The 22,286-nt window shown below is 32.9% G+C and overlaps 1 protein-coding gene across 4 annotated transcripts in view; it reads right to left on the bottom strand.

Annotated features, from left to right (window-relative positions):
• Nucleotides 1-22,286, bottom strand: part of LOC118192375 (histone-lysine N-methyltransferase 2C-like) — a 284,640-nt gene that overhangs the window by 146,308 nt on the left and 116,046 nt on the right. For all 4 annotated transcript variants that reach the window (XM_085813029.1, XM_085813032.1, XM_085813031.1 and 1 more), the window contains exons 32-36: nt 19,775-19,871; nt 11,339-11,517; nt 10,896-10,969; nt 10,722-10,775; nt 1,750-1,882 (exon numbers count right to left, since the gene is read on the bottom strand). In XM_085813029.1, the coding sequence (XP_085669155.1) occupies nt 1,750-1,882; nt 10,722-10,775; nt 10,896-10,969; nt 11,339-11,517; nt 19,775-19,871 (537 nt within the window). The remainder of the gene's footprint in view (nt 1-1,749; nt 1,883-10,721; nt 10,776-10,895; nt 10,970-11,338; nt 11,518-19,774; nt 19,872-22,286) is intronic.

The following is a 22,286-nucleotide window of genomic DNA, read 5'->3' as shown; positions in this document are numbered from 1 at the left end:
AATTTCCTTTCAGCACTATATAAAATACTCTATATTAAATAACAATCATTTATTAGTATAAATCTGTATTATGAATAATTTGACTCTCCCCCTTTTGCTTCGTATGCATCTCAAGCTGAAACATTCTACATTTAAACATTGTTGATTAAAATCAACCCAGCCTATCATTACGTACTATTATTTTGCTTTCATCAGGGCATGAATATTAGCACACAGCATCTTAAAAAAATAACTCACGCTGCAATGCATAAACATTATTTTTTAATACTAATTATTGAATACCAAAAATGGTAACATTTTATCTTGACATTACGTTTAGCAATGATTACATTTTAATTTTGTTAACAATTTAGGATTAAAAAATTTAAAAATTGCAGGTATTTCATCCTCTTCTATTAAAGAAATAGTTTAAACGGCTTTCATATTTGAAAAAATTATACATAAAAAAACAGTCTTTTTTAATAACAAAATTCCTGCCCAATATTCATTAATGATACAGATATACCAATAACAAATTACCCAATATAATAAATTAAACGTACATATATATAATAATAAATTAAACTTATATATATGTATATATATTTCACACGTATAGCAATGTTACTGACTAACATGTATCTAAAATTAACACTGAATAAATATTCTATTTTACTACATTATGCGTAAAAAAAATCAATGAAACTTTTATTAAAACGAAATAAAAGCAGAATCTACATTACACCTTAAAATGAAGAACGATACATTGATTTAAAAAAAAAAAAAAAAAAAAAAAGCTTTATTCAAATTTCAGCGGAACTAGAAATTTAGAGCATTTCCAAAGATGTTTTAATACTGGAAGTTAACACAGATGAGCTACATTTTAATAACTCTATACTGCCCATATTAATCTTATATATACTAATATGATGAGATAATTCCTATACAAATCACAGCAATGAAAATTAGTACATTTCTTGCACTTTCAGCCAAAACAAGTACTACATACAACTAGCATTAAGAAGACCAAAAATTCTATTTTTACCAGGGTGTAAAAATAACAGAAATATGCAACACAATCCAGAAAGCATATAATAAGAATGCACAGTTTCATTCTACAGTATTTTCATGGTTAAAGAATATCATGGTGAATCAATACCAGGTTTTTCCCAGCAGAAATGCTAAAGTTAAATATTATTCACTAGTTTGGCTAAAACTCATAGAGGAAGAAACCTACAGCCAGCACCTGACTGAAAGAAATGCTTACAGAATTAATTGCCCAGCAATTAATGAATAACCTAAAAAAAATCACTACAGCAAAAATCTAGTATCAAAATCAGTTTTATTCATTATTGAGGCCCACCAGTGGCCAAGAAGTAAAGTTGCTGCACACTGGTAGTTCATTTCGGGTTTGAATCCTGGTGAATGAGATAGTTGCATGGGCATTTTTGTAGTTTTCCCCAATGTGTAATGTGCATATTAGCCAGTTTCCCTTATAAAGTCCTTCATGAAGGCCTGGCTTCCCTTCCCTTCAGCAGATAGGCTGTGAAGTGTTTTGCCGCAGTCAAATAAACCAAATCCTTCATCATTGAATAGTTGTCATTACTGCAGATATCACAAATGATGTAATACATTTGTATTTTGAAAATAAATTCTGTTTAAAATGGAAGTGTGTTTTTAGTTGCATTATATTACATTAATTACATAAGTAATGATGATAACTTGGTAATGAAATATAACTAGATCAATGCAAAGTATATTAAAAGACACCTTGAACACGCTGTTCTTGTATTATTCGTTGTTGCGCTTGCTGTTGCAACTGTCTTAAAGCCTGAAACTGTTTCCATTGTTTCTCAGGATCTACTTCTGGTGTTTTTGCTTCTTTCTGTGTTTTATCTGAATCCTAAATTAAAAATAAAAGAAAAAGTTCTTAAAACTCGTAAAACATTTAGCAGATTTAAAAAACAGCGAAATATAATAATATAGACATCCACCATGATTAGGTAAATATGAAAACAGGCCTCGAGAATAAAACAATAAATGGTCAAGTTAAATTTTGTTCTTCAAAAAAGGTATGATTATCAATTGCAAAGCAAAAGGTGCCTTAGCTGCTCCTCCTCCAGAAAAGAGAGCAAACTGACACTATAAGTACATAGGTATTCCACAGAATAAAGCAAAGTTGCAAAATGTGGCCTGTGCAGTTAAAACTGGTTATAAGAAATAAGCAAAGCATTAATGTTTGAGAATTGAGGTCAAGGTATAATTAAAATATTAGTTATATAATATTAGTGTCTAAATATTAGTTTAATATTATATACACTCAAAAGTCGTTAATTCGGACACCCATCATCCGGAATGATCCATAATGCGGACCTCAAAGCTAAAAACTTTCTGCGCATGCGCTGTGTTGACACATGCGCATGCGCTGTGTTGACACATGCGCATAGGCGTTTACGCGTGCGCATAAGACCTTTACGACTGCGCATATGCGTGCGCGCAAGCACAGAATACATTTTCGCATGCGCGTTTAATGTATAACGGACGGTATAAGCTCAAATTATCTATTTCAGTTAATGTTGATGATTGCGTTGTTCCTTAATCTTCGAATTGAATCCGGCTTATTATTTTTTGCAGACTGTAAGAGCAATTTTATAAAAGTAAGCTTGAACTTTCAATTATGTCAAATAGATGCTGGAGCTCCCAAAGGATCTACAAAATGAAAGTATGTTTCGATGTCCAGCAAACAAAAAGTGAAATTGCTGCAAAAAATGGATAAAGGTACGAAGAAAGTGACAGAGAGGTGATTTGTTTCTCGAATCATTCCGAAATCTGTTTATTGATTTCACGCTGCTCTGCGGGGGAATGAACGCAGCGCGCAATGAACTGGAAATTGATCTGTCAGCAGTATCCTTATCTTCAGGGAAGATATTTTTATTTTATTCAGCTTATAATTCCTTACTAAATGTAGTATTTAATCTCGTTGTACTCCGTCTTTGATATGATTTAAATCAAATTCCTCGTCATTATAAATATCACGAATACAAATCAAATAGTTTTCTGGTTGCAATTTTCTAATTTCGACTATGCGTATTTACGCTTTACGTACGCGCGCGTTGAAAGAAATGTTTAATAAAGTAAACAAATAAATATTAAGCTTTTTTTTTTTTTTTTTTTTTTTTTTTTTTTTTTTTTTTTTTTGTGTGTGTGTGTGTGTGTGTGTGTGTGTGTAAATTTTGATACCCCTTAGATCATAATTTATTTCATAAATTACGATTTCATATTTTTAATTTTAGAATTTCTGCATGCCATCTTACGAGATTTAAACTGATGATCTATAATCTGGAAAAATCGATAATCCGGAATCGCCGAAGTCCCGACGAGTCCGGATTAACGACTTTTGATTGTACTTATAATTTTGACCTGATCTCAGTTCTCACACTTTATGGACAAATGTAACACACATTTGCCCTTAAAACATTTTGTGGGAGACATCTTAAAAGATATATGTGTGTATATATATATATATACCTTGACCTTAGTTCTCACAATTTTATGGGCAAATACAATATGCACATAATGTGTTTTGTGGCACACATCATAAAAGATATCCATTGCTCATCCAGGATCAGAGTGACTTAGTGAATACTCTAGGGCTAACGACAGCTCCTTTGCTAGAACTAGAAACAATATCCTTTGAAACTTTGATACCTCTTTGTTTGTTAACGAACAGGGCAGAAGAAATTGTTGTGAATCTCAAATGGAATTTCAGGTATTTTGGTTATTTATATTGGCTTGATGCTTTGTTTTCGTTTTACTCATGCATATTTGATCAGAGGCCAGTCGGCTGTAAACTAGCATGGTTGGCACTGTTTGGCTAATGATCTGTCATGATATATAAATATGTGATGCAGTCAGTGAACTAGAGAGTATTCGCTTGTTTTTTTCTTTGGTTTTCATGTAAAGCCTGCTGTTGCAGCTTAGTTGTTTTAATTTATAAGTAAAAATAAATGTTAGTTTTGTTTTAGGTAATTTAAAGCATTTTATTTACGAAAAGGAAAGTGTGCTTTTCAACAGATTACTATACCTCCCATGTCGAGAAATTATGGGCCCAGAAAACTCAGTGTTAAAGGAATGCAAGTATAGAGCATGCAATCAATGAAGAACGAAAATGAGGAGGAAGATGTGCTTTAAAGTTGATCAAGCTGTTGTACCTACATGTAACTGATAATGCCACTACTACCAGAAGAGTTTGAGCTGTTAAACCATGGCAACTGGGATTGATGGGAAGTTGATATGAAGATGCTGCTGCTGAAGAGAAATTATTGGAGCTTCATAGAAGGTAAAAATGAAGAACTGGATAAAAATTCAACAAGGTGTAAAATGCAGGATTTCGTGTTGAGAGAAAACAGATTCTTCACTTTATTAATACTACTATGGAATTAAAATGGAGTTTAGGCTATATATACAAGAATGGTCAAGTGGCAAAGATGCATGGAAGGTGCAATCTGAACCAAAAATAAGAGAAAGAGTACAGCTACTGGATAAATTTTTCAACATTAGGTTTGTACCAGATGAAGAGATCAAGTTATTCATTGTGAGGATAAAAATTATGCCAAACAAGCAGGGGGAAGCTGGATACATCTTAGCAGATCTTTTTCAAGGACTTCCAGCAATTCTGTGTTTACACCAGGAATGCTCTGGGATTATACAACTAATTTATAGGTGGAAGGACAAGGATTTTATGTTGGCAAAAAAAACACTGAAAACTGATAAGGGAAGAAAGTTGAGTTGGTTGAATGAAGTTGTGAGGTACATGTAGATTTAAAAGACAGCAAAGTGTACAACACTATTAGCATAAATGCAGGTTAGAATACAGCTGACAGTAGAACTAAATCTAATAAAATAAATAGGGAATACAAAGACAGAACCTCATCATAGATGTCATAAATTTGAACTCAAGTGTCCAGTGTAAAGCAAATTTAAATAAAAACCAAAAGTTTAAAACAGATGATCAAATGGGCCAGTTTAAACATAAAGAATTAATGTTAATAGACAATTACGTATCAACTTTTGATAAAGAAGGTAATGCAGATAAATTTAATTATGTTGTAGATAATGCAGCTACAACTCATTTCTGCAATAACAAAAATTTAATGATAAATTTTGAAGAAATAACTGATATATATAGCTGTAGCAAATTTTGAAAATGAAGTATTAGTAAGAGGTACTGTCAAATTTGCAATAAAAGTAGGAAATCAAATAGGTTGGGCTGAATTAGAAAATATATTGTATAATCCAAATCTAAGAAGGAATTTACTACAGAATTGGGTAAATGCCATCGTTCCCTGGAGATTTAAAGGGAAGAAATACATCTAGGGCTGCTTTAGCCTTTTCAAATTTCACTATCGTTTTAGCAAAATTCAAATCTAATGGATTATGAAGTAGTTCCAATGGATTTTCCTGGAAGTCAGAGGTGACACTTGTGTCCCACAGATGAAAATTCAACATGGTCGAAAGTGTATGCAAAGGGTTTATAGTATAACTGCCATCTGGTCGCATAACCGATGAGAGTTGAGACTCCTGAGATCTCTTAAGAATCTTATGTACTCTCATGGTAGGACCTGTGCAGAAGGATCTCCACGAGTTGTATTTATTTTCCTGATTTCACTTTAAAATTTCCTTTGTAGAATTTTGAAGTTAGACCAGTTAACTTCAGATTTATTTCTGACTGCTTTCCTGTGAGCTCTCCCAACCTCTAGGTGGAGGCTTTCAAGCTCCTTGGTCCATCAGACTCTCTTGCTAAAAGAGTACTTAATTCGTTTGAGAGGTCATGATGCATGATAAGATTCAATAATGATATTTGTCAGGTTGTTTGCTTGAGTATCAAGCTCCTCGACTGAACAATTATTGTCTAAAACCTGAAGGTTAATGAAATTTTGATTATCTTGAAGACACTAAAATATTAAAGCATGAAAATCTCAAAATAATAAAAAAAAAATGCAGAAGTGTGAACAATGCGTTATTGCTAAATGTAGTAGAATATCATTTAAACCCATTCTGAAGAGACCTAATATAACATTGCGGTTGATTTATTTAGATGTTTGTGGCCCACCTCCACTTCCATCTAAAGGTGGGAGTAAATAGTTTCTTGCTATCATAGATGAGTATACTAAGCTAGCATATTGCATAAAAAATTACAATGAACTATTTCAATAATTTTAAAAACTGTCATAGAATTGGAATCATGAACAGAAAATTAAAAATAAATGGAAAAATAGAATTAGTGTTGAACATACAAATATGAAGAGAACAGTGCAGTTGAATGAATTAGATGAAGTTGAAACTATGCTTAATGATGGTAAATTGAGAAAAGGATAGTAGGCAGAAGCTCTTAGATGTTTCATGTATACTTGGAACAGAGTCTGTCATAAGAATAACTGAAACCCTTAAAATATGACCCTTATGAAAGGTCATATTTTAAGGGTCATATTTTATTATGACCCTTAAAATAAAACCCTTATGAAATGTATCACAATTGAAAGCCCAGTGTTATTTATTTTAAAGTGTTCAGATGTAAAGCATGTATTGGCATACCATAAAAGATTAGAGATAAATTATAACTGAGCTGCAAAGAAGGACACACAGTAAGATGTGGCAATGAAACTAAGAAGTATAGAATATAGCTACCTGATGAACGGAGATTAACAGAAACCTGTAATGTGAAATTTGATGGAAGAATGAATGCAACAGATAGTATCCTGGGCTAGAAGCTTTAAACTCAGTTTAAAGCATCAGAAGAACCAGAAATGCTGTCAGAATTAGATAAAGAAGAAAAAACTCCTAGAGAGCGAATAGAGACATTAGAAGACAAATCCATACCGAAAGAAGATTCAGACTTCAACTGGCAAAGAAACTCAGTTAAGGGGCTAAATGGAACACATCTAGATCTTAATCTTTGGGGGAGGGGAAAGAATGTGCATTCAACAGATAATTTAAGGTAAGTCTGTTCCTCTTTATACATAGAAGATCTGCTTTCAGTAGTCCACAGTATATTTAGCGAGGTGCAACCATTTAGTTAGGATGTACATCCACAGACATGGCCCTATTTTTATGATGTCTATTTTTAGCCATTCTTATTAAGGAAAGGTTTAACGTATTTTATTTAGGGTAAAAAAAAAATCATAAGAATAAGTTTGGGCACAGAATATAGAAAAACAGCCAAAGATAGAGCTGAACAGGGAAAACAAATTTCACCTAAGATAAGGAGGGGGGAAGCTTCACCAAACATGAACCTTCAGACCCTGTCACAGCTTTCAATAATGCTGAGATTCTAAAGCATATTAATATTTCTTGCAATTTGCATGATAAAGATGAAGAATCTTCATCTACCATTCCCAAACAGTCTACAAGTTTGCACTTGACAGACCAACCTTCTACAATGACCTTGAACGAAGATCTAAAGGACATGAAGCCAGGATATAAAGAATCTACTCATTTTAGGTGGGGTGGACAGCAGAAAGATGAAGACTTAAAAAACTTTTGATTTGTTGTACCCAGGCAGTTTGGCCAATCACAGAAAAAAAGATGATTAGCAATGATCTTTCTTATGCAGTTAAGCTGTATTATTAGCCAAAAAACACAGACTTCAGATCCATTGAACATTTGACATCTTCTATATGATACAAAACATTGGCAAATACTGAAAAGATTAAAAGATCTGGGCTTATGTATTCTAAATTTTAAAATGCAATCTTTTGTGCATCCTGAAAGGTTTACCAGAAACATGCCACTGCTGCTACTTCAGCATTGTGTACAACAGGATACATTAATTGGAAAAAATATTCAGAAAGATTAACTGAGTATAAAGTATCTAAAATCCCCAGAAAAGTGCATAATTAAGTAGAAAATTCGAGTACAACAAATGAAATTGTGCCAGGGAATCAATCATGACAATGAGCGAATAATTCAGAACAAGGAAGAAAACTGGAAGGAGATCCTGCACTTAATCATGGGTGTTGTATTCTATCTTCTAACAAACTGACTTTCTTTCCGTGTGTCTGAAGAAACTCCTAGCAGACTGTTCACAAAGTGTCCTTGGCCTAGTCAAGGAATTTTCTTTATTTTTAATGTCTCTGCTTGCCAAATATAATTCAAAAGTATCAGTTAAAGCATCTAAAAAAAAGAGGCAGGTATCATATTAATCAAAGATAATTCAAAATGAAATTACTAATATAATTGCTAAAACAGTACAAAAGAGCATTTTAAATTATATCAAAGAAGCTAAATACAGTTAATCCCTCTCTTTTGAAAACTGCTTTTCAGTAGGGAAAAGAGGAAAAATACACTGGGAAAAAGGAAGTTGTGGTACAATCAAAAAGCTATTTCACATTCACAGAATTCAAAATCCAGTTAATCTTGCTACAGTTCTAAGTAGGAGTAAAAAACAGTGTTAGCAAATTGTAAGGTAATCCAAGACAAGGACCTATGGGAAAGAAATGATCGCAGGATGAATGGTGAAGGTGAAAACCCTTCTAATTAAAATTTTTGAAAAAAAATTGAAAGAAATTGGATATTTCTCTTAATATGTACTCAAAGTACGAGCCAAGACATCTGTTACATGCTGTGAAAAATTTTGAATTTATTACCAAACTGACAATTTGAGCTAATATTCTTCGAGAAATTGATTCTGCAAATATTAAAATTGAAAAGAAAGATATCATTCTTAAGCATTCAATCGCACTAATGGAAAGTCTGATCAAAGCTTTGCTAAAAATAAGGAAAATCTTATGGAATATTGGATAGAAAAAGCTAAAACAGAAACAAAAAAATTAAAGTTGAGCCTATTCTGACAAATAAACAAATTATAAAGTGCAAAAAGCAATTTAATGAATTGTGCGAAGAAGAATCATGAACACTTCAACCTGTTCCACTATTTTCTAAGGCAATAAAGATCGTATTTGATCAAATCTTACTGGAAATTAAAATGAGGGTTAACAGCACTAGTACACTAACTGCATTTTTTTATTTACTGCATAGATCTCAAATTAACTGCACTGATCATATCTCAAATTTACATAAAATAACATATACCATCATTTCAATTTTCAATACTTTAGATATATCTTTTGCTAGAACTTGGCATTCTTTCTCCTATTTTCTTGTCATTTTCATATCCATTTTGAAATTGTACAAAAATAAGAGAACCCAGATAAATCAGTCAGTACATTGCTTGATAGTTCCACCACTTTTCACATATTTATATTACAGCAGTCCTCAAAACTTTTACATTTTAACTAGATGATCATCATTTACTGGTAAGTCATCCAAAAGAACACATTTACTACCGATTGTGTAGGAGCTACATGGTTTCCTCAAACAGTAATGGTGTAGAATGGTGTAGTAATGGTGATAGAAGCAAAATCCCAATGATGCCCATAATAACTACACTCATATTAAGCAATTGTCTATAAGAAGCTATGACTCATATTTGTGACATGTGGTATAAGATTCTGACTTATTGTTTAAATAATATTAAAATTATTATATGTTAAAATTGTTAAAATAATGTTAATATCACATTTTTAATTAAAGCAACCCTGAATTCTTATATTATAATTAGTTTCAGTTTATTACTATTTAAAAATGTACCATAGGTCTGTGGAAAACGGTGCCATTTTTCACATTGGTAGCAAGCATGCTAATTAAATCAGGCAGCCTATGCTAAGTGCACTTTAAGAATTTTGAGATAAAACTATTTAAAGATTACTATCAGAGATAAATAATGCTGAATAAACAATGATTTCATATTTATCATTATTCTATGCAACATTTACTGGCTTAAAAAAGAGCTGCACGATTAGAAAACTATTCAGGGAAAAAAAGGCAATTTTGATCTTCTTTGTTGCTTTAAGATCATAAAAAATTCAAATGAAATCCCTTCTTCAAACACAGAAAACTCGCACTTTTACATTTAATAAATATATAAACTACGGTAGCCTATTTCTAAGTGGGAAGACTACCTCATTTGAACTTCATTGGGAACATTACATGTTAACATATTGGGTATGTGTACTATCTTTCACATTATTATTATACCACTTTTCTTTGAATTCAGAAAGTGATTTGGCAACCCTCTGAGGTTGTGATTTCCATGACACCATAAATTTGCTTGTGAAAACAGTAATCATTTAAAAAGCAGAATCTCCAGCTTTGTGAAATACAAGCAGGAGAAAAATTAGACTGCCTAGCTTACAGTCCCCAATTCAATTTCACTGAACATTTCTGCAACAAGCTGGATTACAGATTTTCACAAAGCTTAACTAATTACACCTTCTCAATTATTGAATTAGGAATGGAAACAACCACCAGCAGCACTCCTATTGAGACATTAACAATGGAAATAGAGTAATTTTTGCTTACATAGTGCATTTTCTTATTCTACTGCATGTTCTTTCATTTTAAACACATACAGAATAAGAAGCTACTTAATCACACTTATCAAAATAATTTCTGTGGTTAAGTTTAAAAAAATGTGATTTATTGCATTTGTAACTGAAAATTCTCAAATTACATGAGCTTATATTACTTAAAATTAAATAACACTGACTCATACAGATTAAATATTGAAAGAAATTCCGATTTAGAATAAAATTATGTTACCACAGAAATGAAACTAGTAAGCAAATATAAAAAAAGATATAAAATATTAAGCAGAGAGGAGAGGGAAAAAAACAGAATCTTACAGAGCTATTAGATCTTTGTGTCCGAGATGCAGCTCTATTTTCCCGAGCCCTTTGCTGCAAAATAAACAAAATAATACAGTTAACTTTTAGGCTTAAAACTATTATTTAATCTCACATTTAGAAATGACATTTTGTGTTTCAAAAAAAGGAGGGGGAACACACAAAATTTCTTACCAAATATGGCTGGCGTTTCTCAGCAGGTAAGCTACGCCAAATTTTGGCAATCTGCTTTACTCTATCAGACCAAACTGAAAATTAAAGAGAAAGTAATTAAAATATTAAATCAATAAAATAAAAGTTACATCAATATATATAGATACAAAATACTAGTAGAAAGAGATCATTCTTTTTTAATTAAATAATTAAAATGCATATAATAGTGAGAAAGGGATATGTTTAATTGAATTATTATGCACTATTCATAACTATTCATAAAAGTAAAATTAATTCAAATTACTGATAAGTTTGAAGGCAATAAAAACAGTAATAATAATGATGTTAATAACACAAAGAGAAATTATTTAACAAATAACTAATATAATGCTAAGGATTATTTAACAACACATGAAAACACATACAAAAATACAAAGATCCACACCGGTAAAAAGCAACCTTACCAGGATATTCAATTTTTAAATGAGGTAAATTTATATTTGCATATAACACTGGGGATATAGTAGACAGCAGTCCTAAATGTTCATCAGACTCCCATTTTAAAATGTTTTTCTGCATCTGTGACTGATCACACTCTGAATCTGGCCATGAGCTGTTAGAATCTGGATGTTGCAAACTTTGGCTATATAAGGAGAAAGAACTATTTTAAAATTATGATTACAAATACAGCAGAAAATAATCATGACACAGGAATGGGGAAAAGATAAAAGGTATCAAAGTGAGGCCAATTGAAGATGCTTCTGCGAAACAATTTTTTTTTGGGGGGGGCATGGCTTTTAGCATTTAAAGTCTTTAGTCATTAACTGTGATTTTATTTTTGTGAGTCTTTAAAAAGGTACATTAACCCCTTAAGAACCAGCGCCGGAAGAATGAAGCGCAACTTCTTCATGGGACAGAACATGCTGAAATGGATTGTTGCCACCGGCCCATGCATTTTCAGCAGTTAAGCCTAATTTTACACAAAAAAATCGCATAAAATCAGCATTTTGATAATATGACTTCAATTTTTGAAGTTGTTGTGTATTTAATGTACTTGTTTTTAATGTTCATTAATATAAAGAATATGACATTAATAGAAATAAATTAAACAGGCAAAATACTAAAATCGTAACTATACACGCAGAAACAAATACTACAAACATGAAAAAAAATTACAAATACGAAATTTAAAAAAAAAAAAAAAAAAAAAAAAAACTAAACAATTACCTTTAAGTAATCAAATTCCAATTTAAAAATTCTGCTGTGTGTGAAATAACTCAAAATAAAGATTGACACACAGTTCTACATTGCATATTTCGCACTCAAAATACGTTGTTTGCTTTCACTTTTCCTTGGTTTTAGCATACACAACGCATCTTCTCCTACCTTTATTACTTTTCTGTCAACGTAAATTTTCGGAAACTGCCTTCCAATTAGACGGAAAGGTATAGTGTCTGGTGATTTTGGACAAATTTTTAAGTTTTTAAGTAAGGTCTCTTAGCCATGGCTAATGGAAGGAAACTGAATATAAGTCCGACACATGTCTCAAAACTTCTTCAAAAGACACTCAGAAATATTTCATCCTCAAACACTGCGTGACAGCAGGTTTATATTAGATAACTTCCTGTTTTTCTAAATCAAAAACAGCGTCCATGATGACCGGAAGTGATCAAGGAAAGACTCCCACTGACGTTGGCTCAACAATTAGAATATAAACTCATCTAGATGTCACCCTGCATTACCTTACAGAGTATGTGTGTGATGAAATTGGCATCAATGGAAAGTTAAATGTAACAGCATGTTTGGAAGTTCTGTCTACCATCATGTAGCATATGCGGCAAATATTACAGATCCTTGCATACTCTAATTAGATTTTCTAAAGAAATACAATTTTTCTATGGACTTTAAAAATAATAAACTGCATTCAGAGGACATAACCCTGTTTGGAATTAAGGAACTTAAATCCATCCACCAAATAATAGCTCATGATGATATTACAGTACCAGCAAGAACAGAATTTCTACCCCATGGATCCATAACTAAAAACAGAAATTTCTGGTATGGCATAATGGAATAGCCAGAGAATTGTAACAGTCCAAAATTAGTACTAGTAGCCTCGGCACTTATGGGCTTAGAAAATTGTCTTTCTGGTGAGAATTGCCAATATCAGTGATATATTTAAGTCATTAGGAAAGGCAAAATGATTGCAGCATGTACTCATGTGGTTTGTGTTAAACAAAGCAATAGTCATCATGGAACATATCCATAGAGAATTTGTGCCTTTGGAGAGGCTAAACAAAGTAATAGTCCTTCAGAGTTTGTGCCTTCGGAGAGACTAACACTGGAGTTATTGCAGAATGCACATCTAAAGGATGAAGAGAAGAGTACTGCTGAACCCATCATTCAAGAAGTTTTCTCCCCAACATCTTCTGGCGTAGGTCAAACTTGTTTGATTCAGCATCATCCACCAATCAAGCAACATCTAAGATGTCTACCAATTGCTAAACAGGGAGATGGGAAAACTTTGAAACAAGAAAGTGACGTCATGGAGCCTTCAGCAAGTCTTTGGACTTCTCCCATCGTTCTGGTCAGGAAGAAAGATGGCACTGGATTTCTAGATTTGGAGTGCCCATTCAGTTACATTCTGATCAAAGAAGGAATTTCATATCAGCTGTAATTAAAAAGTTCTATAAAGTACTTGGCATAGACAAAACCCAAATAAGGCCTTTACATCCACAGTCTGACAGCATGGTACAGAGAATCAAACTATCCTTAATAATATCTCACCAACACTTTCGACAAACTAACAGAACTGGGATCAAAAGTTACATGTATTCTTACTGGCTTAACACAGTGTTGTCCATGAAACTACCAGCTGTTCTCCATCCCAAATACCCTTTAACTGCGACCTTTGTCTGTCTTGTAATCTCTTGTATGGTTACCATAATTGCTTGGGGAGTGCATTCAGCATCTCTGGGCATAATTTGAGATGATGCACAGTTTTGCACAACAGTAAATCAACTTGGCGACGGAGAAGATGAACATCTGATATGACACGAGAGACATAAATTCAACAAATGAGACAAGGTGTGGTTATAGAATCCAATTTAATGGAATAAGCTTTCTCCTTAACGATGCTCACTCTGGGACGGTCTTTACACAGTCCTAAACAGTCTGATTGGCCTTCATAACTCAAATTATAAGCCTAAATTCATTATATCCAAAAAGCCTAAGCAAATTCAAAGCCTAAAACTGTTCATTACAAGAGGATAGCCCCTTACTATGACCATAGTGTCTAGTCCCCATTGTGTATATGATGTAAATTGTAGATTAAGACCATGGTCCTATTTGCATACAAATTTGTAACTTCATTCATGTATTTTTTTATTTAATATTTGATCTGTTGTATATTATTTATTAAAATTACTGTTTTAGTATTCTAATGATTTTGCTTAGTTATAAGTACAGCTTCCTGTCCAGAGATTGTACTGTCCAGGACATGGAGTCCTTGGAAAGGGGGCAATGTTACGAAATTTGTATATATGTAAATAATTTTAGTGAAATTATATGTAAAATTGTACAATCTTACTATCTCTTGTGTAATGTAACATGAATTTCCTCAAAAATGGCAAGCTCTGCCATAAAAATAAGATTATAGGGACAAATCTATTTAACATTGATGTAAATGGCTATTGGAGAGAGATTCCCAAGCTGGTGATAGTTTAGGCAACTATTTTTTTTCCACAATTTGGTGAAAAATCCCTAAAATAGCCAAATTTGGTGGCATTTTGGTCTGGTCCTTGTATAACTATAACTGATCTAAAATGCGTATGCAACTGTAACTGTATCTGACCCTACATGTAATTGCAATTGTATCTGCCTTCCAGCAATTTCGAGAAATCGAAGTACTGGAAATTTCTCAGCAACCACAAGGTAATTATATAAGATGAGAGAGAGCATCAGTTCTCAGTTCTTAGTTAACAGATCATTTGGAATAGTCAGATATCTCTATACAACCTTCACTCTTTACACGCACTTTGTATTGCACTGTCTTTAACATTCTTAATAGTTTGAAGTGATAACTACTGATTGTGCTCTATCACACTATGAAGAGCTGTATGAGTACTTTTGTGGAACGTTCCAGAAATATAAAGTGTTTCTTCTGGGAAAATAAATTTTATCAAGTTATCATCAGTCTGTGTACATTCAATCCATTACAAGCACATACTCATGCAACAATATGAAATGCACTATAAAGTAGGATTTAGAAAAGTTATTGTTGTTACGGCTTTTTAGAGATACAAAGAAAAAAACAATAAGGTATGGTCATCCCTTACTGGAATGCAAAAGCTTTACAAAACTCTCCATACTGTTTATTAAAGTATTCCGGGGTTAATAAAGTGCATTTACGACGAATAGCACTTTGCCTCCTGATGAGTGTGTTAGGTGGGATCTGCTGCACTGATCAAATCAATATCCTAGTGAGTATCACATTTAAACCCAGTGGACCACTCCATCTGTAGGATTCTTTCACACTCAAGATTGTTGATCACTAGTGCAGCATGATAGGGATGAATATTATTATTGCCCATTAGCCAGAAAATTATTACAGACTGCATGCTTAAAAATTAGCATTAGGATCAAGAACCCCATCTCTGCATAATTCAGCATACATATAAAAATAAAATTCATCACTTAAGAGAATTTTGCTTCAGTATATGATACTCAAATCACGATGATCTCCACACCACTGCAAAGGGGTGAATTATAAGTTGTTAATTTGTTCCAGATCCTTGGACATATACCAACTGGGCATACAACTCTCATAAAAAACTTCAATAAGAAATAAAGGGAAAATAATTATTAAATTCTTATAACAAATCCTGTTATAACACTGTTTAATAATAAAATACAAATGCAATGGCTGAAATATATAGTGTACATAAATAAAAAGCTGCACATGACACTCTACATAAATGTTTGTCTACTATTCAAATAAAAAGCAATTTTTCAGCATGTTCTAATGTCTTTAACACCCTTTAAAATGCTAATCAATTTAGTAGCATCTTTGTTTTTTACAACTGTAGACACCATCATACCCAAAATACAGTATGCAACAACCAAGTTCTTAATATGCCTGCCACTTTCATTATTTCCAACAACCTCTTTTTTTTTCACCTCCATGGCAATTCTAACAATTTTTTTTTTTTTCTTTGCTTAATTCTTCTCATTAACTTTCTTAAAACTCATTGTTAATGAACCTAAGGAAAAATTATGGTGGGGCCACAAAACAATTTGAAAATTCAGAATTACAGTGTGGTTTGCTTACTGAACAGAAGCAACTTGTTTATTGACTCTTGTGGCAGCCATAGCATTGTCTCTAAGAGTAGTGCAAGCAACTGTGACAAGCTGAACTTAAGTTATATACCAAAGAAATGTTGCATACTAAACTAAAGTTTTCGCATCCAAACAAGATGTACACCAAGTTGGATGCATTTCCAAATGGATGTATACCAAGGTACCACTATTTTATCTGGTTATTCCTTCCTGTACCTGGAGCAAACTCTCTTATATTCTAGGATGATGTCTATTTCTTTTAGCAATTTTTTGTCTATTTCTTTCAGCTGATGTCAGTTGTCTATTTCTTTCAGCAAACTGATCTCAATCTGATTGATTGCAATGTCTTTAAATTGTCTTCAGATTCCTGACATAATGGTTCTCACTATTTTCAGGAATTAACGGATCTGAGTCAGTGTCCATTCAGCTTCCACTCTTCCAATCAACACCACTTTTTACAACCACACATACACCTCCTCAATGACATGTTTTACTTTCTGCAAATGAAAATTTTATCCAACTGTTTATTAAGGCTTTGAAATTGAAGCATCCCCTTGCATTCCTTTCCATTTACACTCAAAGACAGAGAGTACAAAGTACGGTGCAAGGGAATTTAAAGCATCCCCTTTCATTCTTTTTCATAAATGCTGGAAAATACACTTCTGAGTAGCAGAAATGAACACAAATGGAATACAATATTACACTAAGCTTGAACTTAAAAACCATCTTTCGTAGAACTTGATTTAATATTGGATTTTAATGAAAGTTTCCCACCACCACAAATACAGTCTGCACAAAAAATTTGTGTTGCCATGTTTAATCATAAATAGTCAAAAAAAATTTTGCATTTGAAAGAAAGAGATTTGCTTTAGAAGACTGTGTTGTGGTATTTATAAAAAAATATCCTTAAGTACAAGATGTCTGAAATGGAATTATCACGTTACCAGATTAGAAACAACATTTATTTCCAGTTCTGTTGCAAAAAGTTAGCTACAGAATATCACCAAATTATGTGTACAGCTTCAGGTACTAATGTTGTATCAGATGACACTGTGAAGGTTTCGTACCGAAAGTTCAAAAACATGGACTATGACATTCAAGAAAGAGAGGGCTCTGGCTGGCCTACTGATGTTGAAGAGGCCGCTCCATGAGAACTTGTGGAAGAAGATCAGTATGTAACCACTTGAGTGCTTGCTAAGGAAATAAACATTAGTGCCATGTCCATTAGTTGCACTATGCATCACATAAACTTGGCATATAAATTCAATCGTTGGGTACCGCATAAGCTGACTCAAGCAGATAAGGACAGATGTATTTAAGTCTGCCCTAACCTGCTCGAATATCAATGCAAGGACAAAATTCTGGATAGGATTGTCACTTGTGATGAAAAGTGAATTTATTTCAAAAACACAGGCTAAAACAAGGGTTGGTCTGCACCCGGTGGACCCATCGGCAGCATCACAAAACACAACTTGACTAACAAAAAGATCATGCTTTGTATCTGTTGGAATTGCTGTTGTATAATTGACAAAGAATATCTGGAAAAAGGTAAAACCCTCGACAGTAAGGTGTACAGCTAGATGCTAGTTCGTGTTGACGCTGCTATTAAGAAACATCAAAGCGAGTTCCGGTGCAAAAAGGTAATGTTCCATCAAGATAATATAAGACACAGGTGTCTGCATTTACCAGCTGGATTTTATACAAACTGAAATGGGATCTTTTGCTGCACCCATCATATAGCCCTGACATCGTTCCTTCGGACTTCTACCTTTTATCACACCTCCAGCTACATCTTGTGATGCTATCTTTCATTCTTCACAGGACATCCGAAATTAGTTGATCTGTTTTTGGACTTGTGGCCACCAAGTTTCTGGACTCAAGGCTTTGAAAAACTACCAAAATGCTGGCAGATAATCATAGATTTAAGTGGTGATTACTGCCTGCACTAAAGGTAATGCTTTCATTTTTCCCCCCTAATTTTATTAAGAACATTTTTTGCCAAAAATCTTTCATTACAACCAAATATAATTAACATAATGCACCTTTTTATAGATATATTTTAATTTTTGTGAGCAGTATATAACATGGAAAGTGAATGAGGCTGATAAATACACACACACTAAGATTCAACATGCATATATTTGCATTATATTTTCATTCTTACAGCCTCTTTGTTTAATATATTCACTCTTACAATCCATCATCTGGAGGCTTATGAAACAACTTTTAGAAATAAAATATTGAAAAGTAAGAGTTACACTGCTCAACTTTTTTGTTTTCTGCCTACAGCATTTTAGAAGCAGAAATAGCATTAAATATTTCATTATTATTGTTATTATTATTATTATTATTATTATTATTATTATTATTATTATTATCATTATTATTATTACAATATAACTCTACAAGTTATTTGGCATTACATATAACTTGATGACATTTATGTTCCAAGATTTGTCATGAAATTCTAATTTTGCAATTTTTATTTCTTTCCCTTTGTGACTGTATTTCTTGGAACTTGTATAATAAATCTGGTGGCAGGTTTTGTTTCTTTGTAAAAATTTTGATCTACCCCATTCCACTTCTTAATAACAAAATGGCTGAATAGAGTCATATAACCGCAGCTGATTACCACTCACATTCCTCCTTTCTGCTGTTAGCTGCTAGCAAGTTAATGGCTGTATCCTGCTGTAAGCTAAACTTTCAGTTCATTATGGGTAGAGTTTCTCACTTTCTAGCCAGGCTTACAAGTGTCGCAGTGTGCTATCTGTGCAAGTGAAAATGTCAAACAAGAAGAAAAGAAAATGAATTAACATAACAATGGACATGAGATTGGATGCCTTAAGAAACTGCAGAAAGAGAAAAGCATTAATAAAATTGCCATAGATTTAGGTATTGGATGAAATATTATTACGAATTGTGAATAAGCAATCCATTCTTATGTAAAATGAGATTTTAGGTAATTTGACAGCCTTTCAAAGTGCTTTAGATTGAGTTTGCAGGACTCTGCCCTCCCACACTTTGCACTCTATTGTATTATGTATTTTTAAATACACTGATTCACATATATTTCTTATGACTCTGAGAGTTCGAAGCTTGAAAGACATCTTTTGTTAATTTAGTATTTTGCCAGATGCAAACTACAGATAACGTAAGAGGTTCTTTTTTTAACACTACAAACAGAAATTCTTGCAAATGCACATCAATTTTATATATTTCTGTGTATGAGCTTTGTAAATAAAATAAGTGAAGAAGAGGAAAATCTTACACATTTAAAACTAGTTAAGACATTATTTGCTTCAAAACAGAACTAAACATCTTACACACATATGTCCCTATCTGCTTCCAAAAATTAAAAGTTTAAGATGCAATTTCATACATAGCCTATTGCCAAACACAAATATATTTGTTTCACAACATAATTATAAGAGATAAAATTATTTTTAAATAATCACCGAAGAGGATTAGTAAAAGTAGACCTCATAAGCATCTAGCTTTATCTTTCTAAAATACAAAGAAAAATAAAAACATAAAATTTGGGAAAATGCTTAGAAAATACTTACATAATACTAGGGTGTAAGCCTGACTGACTCATTCCTTGAGGTGTTGAAGCCTGCTGCATTACAAAGGCAGCTGGATTTTTTGAAACCGTTGTTGAACCTGAAAAAGTATTTATATTCAATATTCCATAAAAATTTTACTCTAAATGAAAGCAATGTTTACCTAATTGAGTGATTTAAAAGAAATATATATATACTTCTTAATTATTATACCTTTACTTTCATTTGTCAATTTCATTAATTATTAATATATCAAATGGATATAATTTAAAATGTGCTTAATTTGTATTACATCCAGTTGATAATTTTATGAAAATTGCATTACGTAATTAATATGCAATTAACGAATATACACTGATGGTAAATGAAATTCCAACACCAAGAAGAAATCAATTCAGCGGAATGAAATGTAGGCAAAGCATTTGCTTAGCTAACATATTTATTTGATTAATGTTTCACAGTCGCAGGTTAAAGTATGTATAGAAACAGCTACTTCCCAAATGTCAAATGGTAAAATATTAATAACCACTGTAGTTGTCACAATGTTGAATGCAAATGCAAACACACATGCATTGTGCCATATAAGTAGCTCATCACTTTATGGAATGGCTTTCCACGCCTGTTACACTTAGTGAATGAAATCAGCAATAATCTGTGCTGGTTGCAGACAATGCTGGATTTGTCTTCCAATTCCAACCCATATGTGGTTGAAGAGAGAAAGACTGGGTGATTTCAGAGGCCAAGACAACATGTCAATACTCTGGAGTGCATGTTAAGTGATATTACTGTTATGAGAAAGAGTGTTATCTAGTTCAAAAGTTCCCCCTGTAATATTGCTCACAAATGGCAGTACAACCAGTGCAATCACCAATTTTTAGTCACAAAGTCTGATGTACAAATTTGCTCTCATGGTGTGTGAGATAATGATAAGAGTGTTTCTGTAGTCACAGAAGATTGCCTCGCAGACTGCAACTCCTAGTGTAGGTTCAATGTGCCTATGCCACAAACAGCTTACTTCCAAGCACTCATCTGGCCTCCTTTTAACTAACATATAATGATCACTGACACTAAGACAGAAACAGCTCTCATCTCAGAACATAACAGATCTCCACTCTTGCCCTCCAGGAAGCTCCAGCTTGACACAGAAGCAGCAGATGATTACAACTTGGAGTTAGTGGTATGGCTACTACAGGGCGTCTGGCTCAGAGCTGTCTTTCAACTAATTTATTTGTTATAGTTCACTGTGTCACTCTGGTGCCAAAAAAAGTTTGAATGTCTGCTGCAAATGCTGTATGAAGCACCACAGACAAACAGAAAATATGGCAGACTTCCCTTTGAGTAGTGATATGTGTATGCCTGGACCGTGGACTTCTTGAAATAGCATCCTCCCATGACCAATACTGTCAACACACATGCACAATATGCCTACCAAGTCTATCTGCAATACTCTGAAAAGAAACTTCACCTATTCATAGCCCTAATAACATGGCCTCGTTCAAACTCAGTAAGCTGTTCATACCTCCTTCATCATCTCCTTAAAAATATTCTCAACTCAAATCTCACTCACAATGCCCAATCTGAAAGATAAAAGTTTACAGCACATATTTAAATCAAATGTAATTTACATGTTCATAGTCGCACTATGAGTACCACCCTTATTCGTCTGGCATGAAATATGAATACACACTGCAAAACACAGCTTTGTAATTTTGTTTATCTAGTAAAACCCCTTATTGGTTTTGAGATTCCCTTTTCCATTATTTAATTATTAACAAATGCTTTGAATGGTATCCATATATTTTGATATATAATGTGCACCTATAATTTCAAACTATACTTTTAATTTTTAGGTATATTTTACATATAACATGGACCCTTTTCTTTAGGAGGAAACCTGAAAGATATATGTGCAATGCTCTTATCTTTCGAAGTCATTCACTCGAAGATCTTTGCCAGGCTTTTAAACAAATGTTCTCCTACAACACGAAACAAACATAGTGCTGGTTTCAAATTCCATGTCATTCAATTTGTGAAAGAAAATAGAAATCATTCTGCAGCAAAGATGTTTGGTGCTGGTGGAAGCTCATACATGAGTGGAAGAAAATGAAATCATAATGATTGATATGCCAAAGAATAAATGTGCTTTGCGTAAAGAAGTAACAAAATAACATATTCTAGAAGAAAGTATTGCAAATAAGTCCTAGAAAATTAATGGAATGAATTAATTGTCACAAGACTGAGCTAAATCACTCTGTTACATGAATGGTGTTCAAGGCTGTTGCCAGCGGCAGGAATATTCTAGCACTCCTTGCCACAAGGAATTTCGTGGATTGTTTATTAGCATTAAAGGGGGGATGCAAATGAAAGTGAAAGCTTTAAAGTAACTTTGAGTAGGTGTAGTTCATTAATACCATGGAATAATTTAGTTCTTTGAGAAAAAAACAAAAGTTTCACAAAGGCTTCTGAAAGATTTTGGACAACAAATTTGTACATTTCCAGAAGTATGCTACTGACC

This window comes from Stegodyphus dumicola, chromosome 3, assembly GCF_044657685.1.
Source record: "Stegodyphus dumicola isolate Sdum_Otavi_A_Nest chromosome 3, ASM4465768v1".
In the NCBI taxonomy this organism is placed as follows: domain Eukaryota; kingdom Metazoa; phylum Arthropoda; class Arachnida; order Araneae; family Eresidae; genus Stegodyphus; species Stegodyphus dumicola.
This window is presented reverse-complemented; position numbering and strand designations above follow the sequence as displayed.